The following is a 15005-nucleotide window of genomic DNA, read 5'->3' on the forward strand; positions in this document are numbered from 1 at the left end:
GTAAAAAATAAGGAAAAACCCTTGAATGAGTAGGTGTGTCCAAACTCTTGACTGGTACTGTATGCTTCAGTAAGGCTGGTTTCTTAGCGTTCATAGCAATGGTTATCAACTGTGCCAGAGATAGAACGTAAATCACAGAAAATATATATTGTGGTGGAAACTGCAGATAAGTATTTTGGTAAACGAGATCTGACTTCAGAAGAGTTACAGGGTGTGTTGAGGGATGGTGTTCTGTCCTCCCAGGTCGTTGGCATGGTGCAGGAGCAGATAGCATCAAAGTAGTGGAATGGGGTAGAGGGTTCTTAATGAGTGTAGTTTTTTAAATGAAACAGTGGTGTATAGGTATAGGGTTAGTTGGTGGTGCAATTATTAATATTTATTTTCATTTTACGAACAAGAATAATTCAGATAGGTTGGCCGTGACTGGCCTCACACTTCAGTACAGTAGGTGGCAGTGCACCTTAAAGTTGTATCCGCAGACCCATCTCCAACGAAGAAGAAGAGCGTCTCCAGTCAGCAAGGAAAGGTGTCGTTTTCAAGACTGCAACAAACTGGTAGCTATTTGAGGTGCTGTTGAAATAACATTAATTTCCTAAATAGAGATTAATGGACGTTATCATGAAAAGCACTGATTACAAATCTTTATGCACGATTAGACAACTTTGCACAATTTAGGTGGCTAGTTAGCAAGCCTGTCTTGACTTCTCATAATTGGCTAGCTAAGCTGCCAGGTAGGCAGCAGTTCGGGTTAGCAGCTACAGTACCTCTTCAAACATGACAACAAGTAGCTAGTCTACGTAGTTCGTTGAAGGTGACATTGAAGCTGGCTTGTTATGTCCCACCCCACCCTGATCAAATGGCTTGCAGGCTAACGTTAGCTGCCTAACTGTAGCATGCTGTAACCAGCTAGCGGGCTAAGTATGTCTGCAGTTAGTTAGTCATGTTATGCTGTCAGACGGATTAAAAAACCCACATGTTTAACTAGGCAAGTCAGTTAAGATCACATTATTATTTACAATGACGGCCTACAAAAAAATGCCTTTTTCCGGGGATTAAACCTACATAAATATATATTGTAATGACCTGACTAGATCATAAATGAACAATTGTCCAGACAGAGGCTTGAGTTTGCGAATTGACGGTTTATTAAACCAACTTTACACAGGCTACTGTTTGGGCCGTAGCACACGCCAAATAGATGACAGATAACCCACAAGCCAATCGTGACCTTCTCTTGTGAAGCCCAGACGTAAGAGAGAGAGAACAAAGGCTGAACCTGGTCTTAACTTCCAATGCTCCACCCCCCTGCCCAACCCCCCTCCACGCCACTCCACCAACCACCAGGATGCCCGGCATCAGAACATTCCAGGCATTCCCGTGATTGGCAGATAGCAGGTTGATTGACATGTCGGACCCCGCGAACACCGGGTACTGGTCAGTACAACACAACCACCTCCTAGCCTAACACATAACAAACAGCTAGCTGTCTGTGCGGGTCGCTACAATATATATAATTAAATAAATAAAAATATAGGGCAAAACGCACATCACGATAAGAGGCATCACTAACGTTACATAGAGACCTAAAACAACATAGCATGGCAACAACACATGGTTCTGGGGTCGAAATAACCAAGGGACACAACGGTGTAAAGCTGTTGGGAAAAAGCCGTAAGAATCGGACTACATTTTAATTACTCTCTAGTCACAACGCGACTTTTCCAAGATCAGGGAGGCGAATTTCATTTGTAAACAACCGCTGCAGACTACCAGTGAAATTCTTAATTACGTGCCCTTCCTAACAATGCAGAGAGGAAAAATATGAAATAAAATAATGAGGAATAAATACACAATGACTAACGATACCATGGCTATATATACACTGGGTACCAGTACCGATATGTAACTTTACATAACGTATACAGCACCAGTCAAAAATGTGGATAGCCTACTCATTCCAGGGTTTTTATTTTATTTTTGACTTTTCTACATTGTAGAATAATAGAAGACATCAACTATGAAATAACACATGGAACCAAAGTGTTGAACAAATCAAAATATATTTTAAATGTGAGATTATTCAAAGTAGCCACACTTTGCCTTGACAGCTTTGCACACAGTTGGCAATCTCTCAACCAACTTCATGATGTAGTCAACTGGAATGAATTTCAATTAACAGATGTGCCTTGTTAAAAGTGAATTTGTGGAATTTTCCTTAATGCATTTGAGCCAATCAGTTGTTTTGTGACAAGGTAGGGGTGGTACAGAAGGTATTTGGTAAAGGACCAAGTCCATATTATGGCAAACTCAAATTAGCAAAGAGAAATTAGTCCATTCATTACTTTAACTCTTATTGTCTTAAGTATCAAAAATGACCCGCCACTATGTTTAACAGCAGAGAAAACACCCTAAATTGTATTTTTTCAACTTGAAATTAGTTGACTTTTCCTAGAGTGACCCCAACATTAGAAAAAGTTAAACATTGCCTTTGTTCATATTTCCATGAAAGCTGTACACCACCAGGGTACAAAGATTCTTAGGGTCATTTTTGTCCCAGTAGTTATTTACACACCAACAATGAGAAATTGAGATTGTGTGCTACTGATTGAACTTAGACGTGCATGTGCAGCATCTCCCCTCCACGACCCCGCACATGACTCAAGTTCACAGACAAAATAAAAACAATTTCAGACTAACTAAATATTGTTTGCTAATGGTGAATGCAGTCAGAGGCTATAAAGGTGCTGCAGATGACAGTCCCTCCCAGTTCTCTCTCTGCTGAAGCCATGAGTGCAACGTTTCAGTGCCCAACAGGTCGTAGATCTGATTTTTATTTTCTTCAGATGTCCAGGAGAAACAAGAAAACAATGGTTTAGAAGAGGTATCTAAAGAAGAAGATGGGGAAGAATACAACCCATAACACGATGAATCATCTTCAGATGGAGAAATCCCCCAAGCTGAAAGATACATTTTTGTCAAAGAACAGCAAAATAACATGGTCCTTGTCACCATATGACAACCAGGGCAGGAAGGCAGCACAAATGTCAGAAGGATGGCCCCAGGGCCCACAATGCATGCAGTTGCCCAGGACATTACCTCAACATTCTACATGTTCACACCAGCCATCGAAAAAAATCATCCTGGAAATTACAAAATTGGAGACAACTCGAAAAGGATGGATGAGATTGACCTGCGTGTCTATATAGGGCTGCTAAGGGCCCGAGGCGAGGCTACATGTAGTCTCTGGGATGCAGAGAGTGGAAGGGCGATTTTCCGTGCCATGATGCCACAGTCTTTCACACGGTCTCAAGAATGCTAAGATTTGATAACTGAGTCAAGATCTGTGAGAGACAAACTGGCAGTCATAAGAAGTGGGTGGAGTGTCTGCCATACCTCTACAACCCTGGGCCTAAAGCAACTGGTTCTATTCAGAGGTACATTTTTATTTTCATATCTGTAATGTGATTCACTGTTAATTTTATTATGTATTGCTGTAATATCATTGATTTAAGTGATTGTTTTCTGTGACAAAGTAATTACTGACAGTAATCTCTTGTCTAAAGGTCACTGTCCTGTCCGGCACTATATGCCCAGCAAGCCAGCAAAGTATGGCATCAAGATATGGGTGGCCTGTGACACACAATGCAGCTACGCTTGGAAGATGCAAGTCTACACAGGGAAGCTGACCAGTGAAGGCCCGGAGAAGAACCGGGGGATGCAGGTTGTGCTTGGTGCGACAGATCGACTGATGGGGCACAATGTCCCGTGGGACAATTTCTTCACCTCTTATCAACTCAGCCAGCAGCTCCAGAAGAAGATCACCATGGTTGGCACAGTTAGAAAGAAGAAGCCTGAGATCCCCCTGCACTCCTCAACACAAAGGGGGAGAGAGGCCTTCTCATCAAAGTTTGCCTTCACCACCACTCTAGTTTCTTACCTCACAAAGAGGAACAAGAATATGGTCCTCCTGAGCACACTGCACAAAACGGCTAAGATCAGTGATCATAAGGACAGGAAGCCAGATATCATCCTGGACTACAACCACAACAAAGAGGAGTGGACAACCTGGACAAGGTGATTGTAACTGACAGCTGCAGGATGATGACTGCCCGCTGACCCCTGGTCATCTTCCATAACATCATTGATGTGTCCTCATACAATGCCTTCATGATATGGAACAAGATCAACCTTACCTGGATGCCTGTAAGTGGAACAAGAGGATGTTCCTGGAGCAGCTGGGAAAGGCTCTTGTAACCCCACACATTCAAAGAAAGGAGAGGCAAAGGACTGTAAAACAAATACTATGTGCTGCACATGTGAGAAATACATCTGCAAAGTCCATGCACACACACTTGCATACTTTCCTACATGTGCTAAGTAGAGTTCATTGATTTATGTTCACATTTTTGTTTTGTATCTAGTTTATTGTTTATACACCTTGTGGGTGGGGGCAATGGTTAAAAAATGTGAGAAGACTAGTCTTTTGTAGTTGAATTCCTCATTGTACAGTATAAGAATATCACTGTTGCCAAAAAGGTTCAAGATGTATTGTTTCCCTTCAATATAATGCAATCAAGACTACTTTTCACATTTCTGCTTCTTTCTTAGGCAATACAAGTGCTGTCTCTTGCACATAATATATAATAATAATATATGCCATTTAGCAGACGCTTTTATCCAAAGCGACTTTCAGTCATGTGTGCATACATTCTACATATGGGTGGTCCCGGGAATCGAACCCACTACCCTGGCGTTACAAGCGCCATGCTCTACCAACTGAGCTACAGAAGGACCACATAAGTTTACACCTATGCAGTACATTAAGCAATAATAATAATAAACCTCTACTTTAGTAAATAACTATTGATAGGTGCGTTGTTAAAAAAAGAGTGGTGTAGACTGCATTTAATCAGTCTTTCTGCATGGTGAAGAGGGAAAACCCAGATATTCAAAGTTTGAAGAATGACAGGTTGTTTCTTCATGCAAAATATATTTGGGATTTAAAATTCAATTAAGCTACTTTATTTTAGGGGTTTAGTGAAGGCGGGCCACTTTTTTTTTACCCTTAGGACAAGGGAAGTATACAGAATGCTAAGACTACAAGGGTTGTTTAAGACATGAAGGTCAGCCAATCTGGAGAATTTCAAAGGACTTTGAAAGATTCTTAAGTTGTATTTGCAAAAACCATCAAGTGCTATGATGAAACTGGCTCTCATGAGGACCGCCACAGGAAAGGAAGACCGAGTTACCTCTGCTGCAGAGGATAAGATCATTAGAGTTAACTGCACCTCAAATAAATGCTTCAGAGTTCAAGTAACAGACACATCTAAAAATCAACTGTTCAGAGGAGACTGCGTGAATCAGGTCATGGTCGAATGGCTGCAAAGAAACCACTAATAAGAGACTTGCTTGGGTCAAGAAACACGAGCAATGGACATCAGGTGGAAATCTGTCCTTTGGTCTGTCTGATCAGTCCAAATTAGATTTTTTTTGATCCAACCACTGTGTCTTTGAGATGCAGAGTAGGTGAACGGATGATCTCTGCATGTGTGGTTCCCACCGTGAAGCGTGGAGGTGGTGGTGTGATGGTGCTTTGCTGGTGACACTCAGTGATTTAATTAGAATTCAAGGCACACTTAACCAGCATGGCTACCACAGCATTCTGTAGCGATATGCCATCCCATTGGGTTTGGTCTTAGTGGGACTATCATTTGTTTTTAAACAGGACAATGACCCAACACACCTCCAGGCTGTGTAAGGACTATAAGAAGGAGAGTGATGACCTGGCCTCCACAATCACCTGACCTCAACCCAATTGAGATGGTTTAGGATGAGTTGGACCGCAGAGTGAAGGAAAAGCAGCCAGCAAAGGCTCAGCATAAGTGGGAACTGTTGGAAAAGCATTCCAGGTGAAGTTGGTTGAGAGAATGCCAAGAGTGTGCAAAACTGTCAAAGGATGTCTACCTTGAAGAATCTGAAATACAAAATATATTTTGACTGAACACTTTTCTGTTACTGCGTTGTTTCATAGTTTTGATGTCTTCACTATTATTCTACAATGTAGAAAATAGTCAAAATAAAGAAAAACCCTTGAATGAGTAGGTGTGTCAACTTTTGACTGGTACTGTAGGTAGGGATACAGTGCCTTTGGAAAAGTATTCAGACCCCTTGACTTTTCCCAAAATTTTGTTAGGTTACAGCCATATTCTAAAACTGATGAAATCATTTATTTTCCCCCTCAATCTATATACAAGATCCCATCATGACAAAGCAAAAACAGGTTTTTAGAAATGTTTGCTAATAAAATAAATATGACATTTACATAAGTGTAAGATGGCGTCGGAGAGGATGGCTGCCGTTTCATGGGCTCTTAATTAACCAACAGTGCTATTTTGTTTGTTTTCTAAGCATTGTTTGTAACTTATTTTGTAGATAATATTGCTGCTACCATCTCTTATGACAAAAAGATCTTATCGAAATCAGAACTGCGATTACCCATCTTGAACTGGACGAATAATTTCTCTTAAATGAGTCAGACGAGGGATTTACTCCAGACACCTGAACAGGCCCTCATCCCCGTCATTCACAGGAGATAAGAGACGGAAAAGATATCGCAGAAAGAGATCGGGGGGCCTGGAGAATCTGCAGATGATTGGCTAATCTGCCCTTGCCATCCGTACTACTGGCCAACGTACAATCTCTGGAAAATAAATTGGACATGCTAAAAGCACTTATATATCTTGTTTCACTGAGAAGTGGCCGAACAAAGACATGAATAAAATGCATCTGGCGGGTTATACACTGCATCGGCAGAATAGAACAGCAGCCTCTGGGAAGACAAGGGGAGGCGGTCTATGTATATTTGTAAACAACAGCTGGTGCACGATATCTAAGGAAGTCTTAAGGTTTTGCTTGTCTGAGGTAGTGTGATCAACAGCTTATCATGAGATACTCTATCTACCTAGAGAGTTTCTGTATTTTTCGTAGCTGTCTATATACCACCACAGACCGATGCTGGCACTAAGACCACACTCAATGAGCTGTATACCGCCATTTGCAAACAGGAAAACGCTCATCCAGAGGCGGAGTTCCTGGTGGCCGGGGACTTCAAATCCGTTTTACCTAATTTCTATCAGCATGGTAAATGTGCAACCAAAGGGAAAAACACTCAAGAACACCTTTACTCCACACACAGAGACGCGTACAAAGCTCTCCCTCCATTTGGAAAATCTGACCATGACTTTATCCTTCTGATTCCTGCTTACAAACGAAAATTAAAGCAGGAAGCACCAGTGACTAGATCAATAAAAAAAGTGATCAGATGAAGCAGATGCTAAACTACAGGACTGCTTTGCTATCACAGACTGGAATATGTTCCGGGATTCTTCTGATGGCATTGAATACACCACATCTCTGGCTTCATCAATAAGTGCATCGATGACGTTGTCCCCACAGTGACTGTGTACATAGGTGGACACAGAGGAACTTGAAGCTCTCAACCTACTCCACTACAGCCCCGTGGATGGGGGCATGCTCGACCCTCTGTTTCCTGTAGTCCATTATCGGCTCCTTTGTCTTGCTACATTGAGTGAGAGGTTGTTGTCCTGGCAGGTCACTGACTTCCCTATAGACTGTCTCATCGTCGTCGGTGATGAGGCCTACCACCATCATGTTGTCAGTAAACTTGATGTTGGAGTCGTGCGCGGCCATGCAGGAGTGTTGAGGGTCAGCATGGCGGATGTGTTGTTGCCTACCCTCACTATATGGGGGCGGCCTGTTAGGAAGTCCAGGATCCAGTTGCAGAGGGAGGTTTTCAGTTCCAGGGTCCTGAGCTTGGAGGGCACTAATGGTGTTGAACACTGGTCAATGAACAGAATTCTCTTATAAATTGATAAGATTGAAGTACTGCTAGTTTTGTCTTTTTCATCAGCATGCTAGGCTAGCTAATGCTTTAGCAGCCCATTGGATTCCATGAAAATGCGAAGCCTAGCATTGGTTGCTTTAATATTAGCTTGCCTAGAATACTGACGGAAATGTTTCATTGTAATGCTCCTCGTTTTTAATCATCTTGATTTGTCAGTTGGCATAATTAGTACACTGACATCTCCCATCACTGGATTGAGGTGCGTTTTCCAAGACATTGCCACGTTCCGACTAGAGAATATAATTAACATGTAGTCAGATTCTTATAGCTACAAGGGAAACATAGTTAAGTTGAGTAGCTAGCTAGTTGTACATTGCTGTTATTCTGTAACCAGACTTTCACCTCTGGTCCAGTAACCTGCTACTGCTGGTGACTTAGTGGGGGGACAGGGTCAGAGAGATATAACCCTGTGTGTCTGCTTTACAGGGATCCAGGCAGAGAGAAAGGTGGAAGGAGACGGCTGGACTGACAATGACCACTGAAGGGGATCCCAGCCTCTCTGCCAAACTGCTGCAACTGGTGCTGCTGTCCACCTACTGGGGCATGCAGATCTGGTTTACCTGCATATCAAGTAAGTAACTTGACCTCTGATCCCCTTAACCCTGTGAGACCTGTATGATGGACAGTACTCCTATAGGGCTCCTGTGTGTTTTTGATCAGGCTTGGTGATGGACAGCCACCTGAACAGACACACATTTGGTTTGATCCAGAGCAGACTGGTTCCGTTCTACCTTCACCTGGGCTCTCTCTGTGCCTTCCTCAACCTGACGCTGTTCGCTGTCTACCACCCTGCAGACCTGCTAGATGACAGAGAGGCCTTCCAGGTAACCCGGACCCTTTACCCTACCATCCTGCTAGATGACAAGGAACATTTCAATTGCATACTCATCTCCTTCTCAAAACCCATTGGATGAGAAAGCCAGAGGTCCCTCCCTTCAGACCTTCTCCTCCAATGGGTTATGAAAAGGAGAGGACATGAAATATGCAACAGATTATCCCAGGGAGACCTTCCAGGTACACGAGGAGTCCTGACCGTGGGAGAATCCTCACCTCATAACCCATTGGAGAAGGTCCGAAGGGAGGGACCTCTGGCTCTCTCAATGGGTTTTGAGAAGGAGATCTGTAACCTTGTCAGGGACTCATTCCTCTATGCAGCCGCTTTCATACATTGATACACTTTGTCTCTCGCTGTAGATTGGGGTATACTTCCTGTGTGTGTCGGTAGCAGCGGTCAACGCCCAGTGGTTCGGTCAGATGACATCAGAGATAATGGAAGACATGCATCTAATGGAGCAAGCACAAGGATTGGGCCAGGACATTGGTCTATCTACCAATAGGGAGGCTTACGCCAAGCTGTGTGAGACAGACGGTAGATACAGGCGTCTGTCTGGTCGGCTGTGGCTTTACAGACTGTTGTCTTCGCTGTGTAACATCTGCTGCATTACCTGCAATGCATACAGCCTGTACTACCTAGCAGAGAACCTTACTTCACTATAGCACAGTTACCAAATCTGCAGTATCTATTGGCTGGGGAAATATGGATGGTAAGTCCACGGGTGGCTGGAGTGAATGGTATCGACACATTAAAATCCTGGTTTCATACCATTCACATTACTATGAGCCGCGCTACCCTCACCAGCCTCCCGTGGTTATGTCCAGCAACACTCAGGTTTGTTCTTTTTCAAGCCATTTTAATCTTCTACTAGAGCGATAGAGGGGATGTATTTTATTAAACTAGAGGAGAGATGTATATTATTCTACTGGAGGAGAGATGTATTTTATTCTACTAGAGGAGAGATGTATATTATTCTACTGGAGGAGAGATGTATTTTATTCTACTAGAGGAGAGATGTATTTTATTCTACTAGAGGAGAGATGTATTTTATTCTACTAGAGGAGAGATGTATTTTATTCTACTAGAGGAGAGATGTATTTTATTAAACTAGAGGAGAGATGTATTTTATTAAACTAGAGGAGAGGTGGAGGGATGTATTGTATTAAACTAGGAGAGGTGGAGGGATGTATTTTATTAAACTAGGAGAGGTGGAGGGATGTATTTTATTAAACTAGGAGAGGTGGAGGGATGCATTTTATTAAACTAGAGGAGAGGTGGCGGGATGTATTGTATTAAACTAGGAGAGGTGGAGGGATGTATTTTATTAAACTAGGAGAGTTGGAGGGATGCATTTTATTAAACTAGAGGAGAGGTGGCGGGATGTATTGTATTAAACTAGGAGAGGTGGAGGGATGTATTGTATTAAACTAGGAGAGGTGGAGGGATGTATTGTATTAAACTAGGAGAGGTGGAGGGATGTATTTTATTAAACTAGGAGAGGTGGAGGGATGCATTTTATTAAACTAGAGGAGAGATGCATTTTATTAAACTAGATGAGATTGAGGGATGCTTTTTATTCTACTAGAGGAGAGATGGAGGGATGCATTTTATTCTACTGGAGGAGAGATGGGGGATACATTTTATTCTACTGGAGGAGAGATACATTTTATTCTACTGGAGGAGAGATGTATTTTATTAAACTAGAGGAGAGATGGAGGGATGTATTTTATTCTACTGGAGGAGGGATGTTTTATATTCTACTGGAGGAGAGATGGAGGGATGCATTTTATTCTACTAGAGGAGAGATGGAGGGATGTATTTTATTAAACTAGATGAGAGATGGAGGGATGCGTTTTATTCTACTGGAGGGATGTATTTTATTCTACTACCAGAGGAGAGATGGGGGTATGCATTGTATTCTACTAGAGGAGAGATGGAAGGGTGCATTTTATTCTACTAGAGGAGAGATGGAAGGGTGCATTTTATTCTAGAGAGATTGAGGGATGTATTTGATTCTACTTGCAGAGAGATGGATTTTATTATACGACTAGAGGAACGATCAGAGATGGCAGAGCTTTGGTTTGGCAGCTTTTAAGTTGGATTAAAGGTATACGCAAGGATACTTGCGTGAGCCAATGCTAACTAGTGTTAGCACAATGATTGAAAGTCCATGGTATCATGCAACCCAGTCATTGCACTAACACCAGTTAATATTGGCTCACAAAAGTATCCTTGCGTTAATCAGACTGGGGAAGTAGATAAAGGTTTTCATTGTCAAAATCCCTTTAAAATGTAGAGCTGATGTGGATAGTGTCAGTAAAGCAAGAGATTATTTTTAAAGTCACATTTACACAACCCTCATCTACCGGTAGAAATTAGGGGGTGGTGAGGTAATCACTCTCCTGCAAGACTCAGCCTATCCTGTGGGGCTGCCATGGGGACCTCCAGGTGCGTCCTTGATGTCATCTCCTGAGAACGCTCCAACCTGTGTGTTGGCTTCATAGAGGTAGAAAGGACTCTGTGCCTCAATGGATTCTGTGACAGCATGGGTAGCGCCATCTCAATTTGAAAGTTGTCCATTTTCTTTTGTGTTTAATAAGAGTATTGCTAATATTGGTGATTTAGCGCCACCTGCAGTGCTGAACCAAATCTTGACTCATTTGTTGGCTACCAAATTGATAAAAATGTATTTTACAAACCATAGGCAACAATTCACTGAACACTCCCCACTCAGTTGACTACTATGAAATGGTGGAAGCCATTTTTTTTTCTCACTTTGACTTTTCTACATTGTAGAATAATAGTTAAGACAAACTATGAAATAACACATGGAATCATGTAGAAATCAAGTGTTAAATAAATCAAAATATGAGATTGACAGCTTTGCATTCTCTCAACCAGCTTCATGAGGTAGTCACCTGGAATACATTTAAATTAACAGGTGTGCCTTAAAAGTTAATTTCTGGAATTTCTTTCCTTCTTAATGCGTTTGAACCAAAGTAGGGGTGGTATACAGAAGATAGTCCTATTTGGTGCAAAAAACAGCTCAAATAAGCAAAGAGAAAAAAAACGGTCAGTCAATACAGAAAATGTATTCCAAGTGCAAAAACCAAGCGCTATGATGAAACTGGTTCTCATGAGGACCACCACAGGAAAGGAAGACCCAGAGTTACCTCTGCTGCAGAGAATACATTTATTAGTTACCAGCCTCAGAAATTGCAGCCCAAATAAATGCTTCAGAATTCAAGTAACAGACTGCATGAATCAGGCCTTCATGGTCAAATTTCTGCAAAGAAACCACTACTTAAGGACACCAATAAGAAGACTTGCTTGGGCAATGAAACACAAGCAAAGGACATTAGACCAGTGGAAATCTGCACTTTGGTCTGATGAGTCAATTTTAGATTTTTGGTTCCAACCGCCGTGCCTTTGAGATGCAGAGTAGGTAAACGGATGATCTCCGCATGTGTGGTTCCCACTGTGGAGGTGATGGTGCTTTGCTGGTGACACTGTCTGATTTAATTAGAATTCAAGGCACACTTAACCAGCATGGCTACCACAGCATTCCGTAGCGATACGCCATCCCATCGTGTTTGGTCTTAGAAGGACTATCATTTGTTTTTCAACAGGACAATGACCCAACACACCTCCAGGTTGTGTAAGGGCTATTTGACTAAGAAGGAGAGTGATGCATCAGATGACCTAGCCTTCACAATCACCCAACCTCAACCCAGTTGAAGGAAAAGCAGCAAACAAGAACTCAGCATATGTAGCATTCAACCAGCATTCCAGGTGAAGCTGGTTGAGAGAATGCCAAGCTGTCATCAAGGCAAAGTGTGGCTACTTTGAAGAATCTCAAATATATTTAGATTTGTTTAACACTTTTTTGGTTACAACATGATTCCATAGGATGTATACACTTATTTTACAATGTAGGAAATAAAAACCCTGGAAGCAGTAGGTATCAACTTTTGACTGGTACTGTATATTTATTTGGTGTTACATGTAGGAGTGGATTTCTTTTAATTTGGGGTGTTTTAATCAAATATATCTGAGGTGCCCTTGAGCAAGACATTTAACCCCTAATATGCAGGGTTTTTCTGGATCAAAAAGGGTGGTGGGTGTGGCTGAATGAGCCCCCCCATCTTGGCGGAGGTAGACATTTTTTTAAAGCCAATTTCTCCATGGTGTTAGAATACATTTTGCAGTCTTAAAAGCAAATGTCCTGCAATTCATTTACCATGGCTAATGCTGTGTTCTAACAAATCGATACCGCTTAATTGCTTTTGAAATGTAAATCTCCCCGACTGTCAAGCTTTTTTGTGATTGTTAGTTCCATTAACTTTATTTGGTTTTAGTAATTTGTTTCCATAAATCCAGTGTAAGTAATAAAAAATAATTTAACGTATACCTCGGGTTTCAATCGAATGTCTGCACAGGGTTCCACATCCACGCACCTCCCTTAGTGCCCTGCAGATATTGCTGATGAGAGGGTTCATTTCATGGAACAGAAGGTATACATTAGGATTGCTGCTGCTGTGTGATTGACCCTGTGCTGCTTTTAGCCTCTGACTGTCAGTGGTCTAGCGGTTTGCAATAAACAGAAGACAGCAAAAAGATCCATTTCACTATGGACTGAAATACTTGAAGGGTTGTAGATGAGGTATTTTTAATGTTAAAAATCATTGTTCGACATGTTTGGTGATCAACATAACTTACTGCACAGATCAGTAACAAAAAGTAAGTACACCCAGCTAAAACCTTGGGGAGTGCAGACATTGGTATATCAAAAATGCTATTTTAAAATGGCGAATATTACCATACCTGACAACTTGACTGTTGTTGGGTAATGGCAATGTAAAAGGACCCTGACGTTTCTAAGTATTAAACAGCCTTCAGGGTTAAGTTAGTCCCATCCTTAACCCTTAGGGGAGAAGTTAACCTCTGACAGCCAAACTATGAAACAACTCTAAAAGCTTTAACAAGAGCAAGGTATTGTCTGTTGCCTGCCAGCTACAGTTAAAACAGACCCACTAATCAATGAGACGAGCAAGTGACCCCTTCGGCTAGGTAGACTCATCGATATGTCGTACATGCAGAAACTAAACAGCATAGTGGGTCAGACTCAACTTCTGTGCTGCTTTGGTGCCCTGGCTACCCAAACTTCTTGCGCCGGCCAAATGCCACGCCAACGGAGGAGCCTGGATCCCGACGATTTCTAGAAAGGAAACATCCTAACCGTTTTGATTGGTCCCAGAGACAGGTGTTGTGCCCAGAGCAAGAACACACGTGGATAAAGCGGAGTTTAGAAAATTTGTTATTGGCTTCGATGCCCGGTTAAAGACGATCCAATCTCTGACTTTGTTTTGTACAACACCCTTCATTTTGACGTCATCACAAATGAGGGCAGTCTCAGACTAACGTATGTAGCGAACATAGAGCAGCGGAAGATTTCAATTTGAGTTATAAAACAAACCCGCGCACATACTGTGTGAGAGCCAAGTATTGCATCTCAATATCTGTGGTGCTGCTCGTGACAACATTTAGCTGAGTCTACCTTTAAATATCTTTGTATGCTTCAAATCTAAGGAAAACATGGATGGTGGAGTTAACCTCTGGTCTTTAGGGCTCAGACACCTATAGAGTTTGGTGGCAGAGAGTATTTCGCACCTCTGAACGTAATTTGTGTACCGATTTTCAATGTAGAAGCACGAGTCAGACATCTACAGAGGATGATCGGCACACCAACACTATATCCACATGTGAAAGACTTTAGGGTAAGTTAACCCTGGACATGGCGTGTCACAGTAAGGCATATATAGTTCACCTTCTCCCAACATTGGCTAGCTAAACCAACAGCTGGTAAAAGTGCAATAATATTGTTTTTAAAAGCAAATGAAAAGATTTGACAATCATAAACTTAACCTAATTATCACAAGTTGCCTCTACAGAGACCCAGTCACACATACAAACCCTTTATAAAACCCAGAGCAGACATTCAGAAATACTGGAGAATGACAATATAAACAGTATTTCCTTTCAGATACAGTTGAAATCAGAAGTTTAAAATACACTTAGGTTGGAGTCATTAAAACTTGTACTTCAACCGCTCCACAAATTTCCTGTTAACAAACTATAGTTTTGGCAAGTCGGTTAGGACATCTACTTTGTGGATGCCAAGTAATTTTTACAACAATTGTTTACAGATTATTTCACTTAACTCACTGTATCACAATTCCAGTGGGT

General features: G+C 41.8%; 2 protein-coding genes across 3 annotated transcripts; both read left to right on the forward strand.

Moving 5' to 3' along the window:
• The first annotated feature begins 468 nt into the window (after nt 1–468).
• si:ch211-121a2.4 (transmembrane protein 205) lies at nt 469–9684 on the forward strand. The gene is made up of 4 exons (XM_046301349.1): nt 469–554; nt 8351–8495; nt 8585–8748; nt 9119–9684. The coding sequence occupies exons 2-4, from the start codon at nt 8396–8398 to the stop codon at nt 9419–9421; spliced, it is 567 nt and encodes a 188-aa protein (XP_046157305.1). The 5' UTR covers nt 469–554; nt 8351–8395; the 3' UTR covers nt 9422–9684.
• LOC123997201 (piggyBac transposable element-derived protein 4-like) lies at nt 502–4581 on the forward strand. 2 transcript variants are annotated; one of them, XM_046301351.1, is made up of 3 exons: nt 502–567; nt 2844–3434; nt 3564–4581. In XM_046301351.1, exon 3 carries the CDS (start codon nt 3587–3589, stop codon nt 4076–4078), a length of 492 nt encoding a protein of 163 aa, XP_046157307.1. In that variant the 5' UTR covers nt 502–567; nt 2844–3434; nt 3564–3586; the 3' UTR covers nt 4079–4581. The 2 variants fall into 2 exon arrangements, with proteins under 2 accessions (XP_046157307.1, XP_046157308.1); XM_046301352.1 differs by lacking the exon at nt 502–567 and adding an exon at nt 1377–1434.
• Nucleotides 9685–15005: the final 5321 nt, after the last annotated feature.

This window comes from Oncorhynchus gorbuscha, linkage group LG15 (genome assembly GCF_021184085.1).
Source record: "Oncorhynchus gorbuscha isolate QuinsamMale2020 ecotype Even-year linkage group LG15, OgorEven_v1.0, whole genome shotgun sequence".
In the NCBI taxonomy this organism is placed as follows: domain Eukaryota; kingdom Metazoa; phylum Chordata; class Actinopteri; order Salmoniformes; family Salmonidae; genus Oncorhynchus; species Oncorhynchus gorbuscha.

Coding starts and splice junctions, on each gene's coding strand:
- si:ch211-121a2.4 (XM_046301349.1), top strand. CDS start 8,396: ATGACCACTGAAGGGGATCCCAGCCTCTCTGCCAAACTGCTGCAACTG. Junction 8,496..8,584: donor CTGGTTTACCTGCATATCAA/GTAAGTAACTTG, acceptor GTTTTTGATCAG/GCTTGGTGATGGACAGCCAC. Junction 8,749..9,118: donor ATGACAGAGAGGCCTTCCAG/GTAACCCGGACC, acceptor CTCTCGCTGTAG/ATTGGGGTATACTTCCTGTG.
- LOC123997201 (XM_046301351.1), top strand. CDS start 3,587: ATGCCCAGCAAGCCAGCAAAGTATGGCATCAAGATATGGGTGGCCTGT.